Source organism: Limulus polyphemus, unplaced genomic scaffold (genome assembly GCF_000517525.1).
Source record: "Limulus polyphemus unplaced genomic scaffold, Limulus_polyphemus-2.1.2 Scaffold8584, whole genome shotgun sequence".
NCBI classification, from domain to species: Eukaryota; Metazoa; Arthropoda; class Merostomata; order Xiphosura; family Limulidae; genus Limulus; species Limulus polyphemus.
The window spans coordinates 10653-12511 of NW_013674194.1; the positions used below are offsets into that span (position 1 = coordinate 10653).

General features: G+C 36.6%; 1 protein-coding gene across 1 annotated transcript in view; it reads left to right on the forward strand.

Moving 5' to 3' along the window:
* The first annotated feature begins 22 nt into the window (after window positions 1-22).
* LOC106475439 (beta-1,4-glucuronyltransferase 1-like) overlaps window positions 23-1859 on the forward strand; it is a 7543-nt gene continuing 5706 nt past the window's right edge. The window contains exon 1 of the mRNA XM_013936121.2: window positions 23-604. Within this exon, the coding sequence (XP_013791575.1) occupies window positions 23-604 (582 nt within the window). The remainder of the gene's footprint in view (window positions 605-1859) is intronic.

The following is a 1859-nucleotide window of genomic DNA, read 5'->3' on the forward strand; positions in this document are numbered from 1 at the left end:
TTTAGAATTATCTCTAAATTTAATGCACAAAAAAGTTTCGTCAGATTCAAAGATTGAGTTCTTTTCTATAGATTGTAAAACTAGACCTTTAACAAAAAACTTAACTTATGTAGTAAGCAATAATCTTCCTTACCCTATTAACGTCGCCAGAAACGTCGCCAGATTAAACGCTAAAACACATTACGTCTTCGCTTCAGATGTTGAGTTGTATCCCAGCGAGAACATAATTCCTCGATTTCTTCGTCTTGTGGAGAATATGAAAAAGAAAAACTCCAACTTCGCGACGAAACGCCAGGTGTTTGTGTTACCCGTTTTTGAGGTGAAGTCAGGAATACAACCACCGACAAGAAAAGAAGATTTACGTACTCTTATGAAGCGGAAAGTTGCCGTATCTTTTCACCAATACGTCTGTGACGTATGTCATCGGATCCCACATCTAGATCGTTGGTTAGCAACTAAAGGCTCACCAATCGCTTTGAAGATTTTTATGACCACCGTACAAACGATAAAATTCGGCTGGGAACCGTTTTTCATCGGGACCAATAAGGATCCACTATTTGATGAGAGGCTGACGTGGAACGGAAAAAATAATAAGATGCAAGTCGTAAGTAGAAACATGATTTTCTTGACATATATTTTTAATAGAAGTATATGAGAGAGTTCGTTTGTTTTTGAATTTCGCGCAAAGCTACACGAGGGCTATCTGCGCTAGCCTAATTTAGCAGTGTAAGACTAGAGGGAAGGCAGCTAGTCATTACCATCCACCATTGGGCTAATCTTTTACCAACGAATAGTGGGATTGACCGTCACATTATAACGCCCCCACGGCTGAAAGGGCGAGCATGTTTGGTGTGACGGGGATTCGAATCCGCGACCCTCAGATTACCTGGCCATGCCGGGCATGAGAGAGTTATAGATCAAAAACTAATGTTTTTAATTTATATTTTTACTTTTGACTTTACCCGGTTTTTCCTTATAATTTCGTTTATGAACGTTCAAATAGAAAGAATTAAAAAGTGACCATTAGGACTTGAAATAACCATAAAGCTTATCCAAAAACTAACACAATTTTCCAGTTCCAACAGAAACTGCTTTCTTGTCCATTTTAATAAACACTAAAACACAATACTAGCGACATGTATAATATTCAAATTCAACTGCTTTATACATTTTATATTGTATTTATACAACTATTTGACATTTGGTCATTATTAACCGAAGGCTGCTAAAGCCACAATGGTGTGCGTATGAATAACTATTATTTCTTAGTATTTTGCCTACACAGCTACTCTTAATCGAGTAAACAGAATTGGTAGTGCGTGTTCAATGGCTTGTTGTAGATTCAACCTTTGGAACTTCTGATCCTCAGCCCAGCATGTTAACCATTATGTCGAGAGTATAACCGTGATACAAACTTCTTGCATAATAATAGACTTTAAGGTTTTCATTATTATTCTGGTATATGAGAAACCAGTATGGTTTCCTTATTATTCTGGTATATGAGAAACCAGTATGGTTTCCTTATTATTCTGGTATATGAGAAACCAGTATGGTTTCCTTATTATGCTGGTATATGAGAAACCAGTACGGTTTCCTTATTATTCTGGTATATGAGAAACCAGTATGGTTTCCTTATTATGCTGGTATATGAGAAACCAGTATGGTTTCCTTATTATTCTGGTATATGAGAAACCAGTGTGGTTTCCATATTATTCTGGTATATGAGAAACCAGTGTGGTTTCCATATTATTCTGGTATATGAGAAACCAGTGTGGTTTCCATATTATTCTGGTATACGAGAAACCAGTGGTTTCCTTATTATTCTGGTATACGAGAAACCAGTGGTTTCCTTATTATTC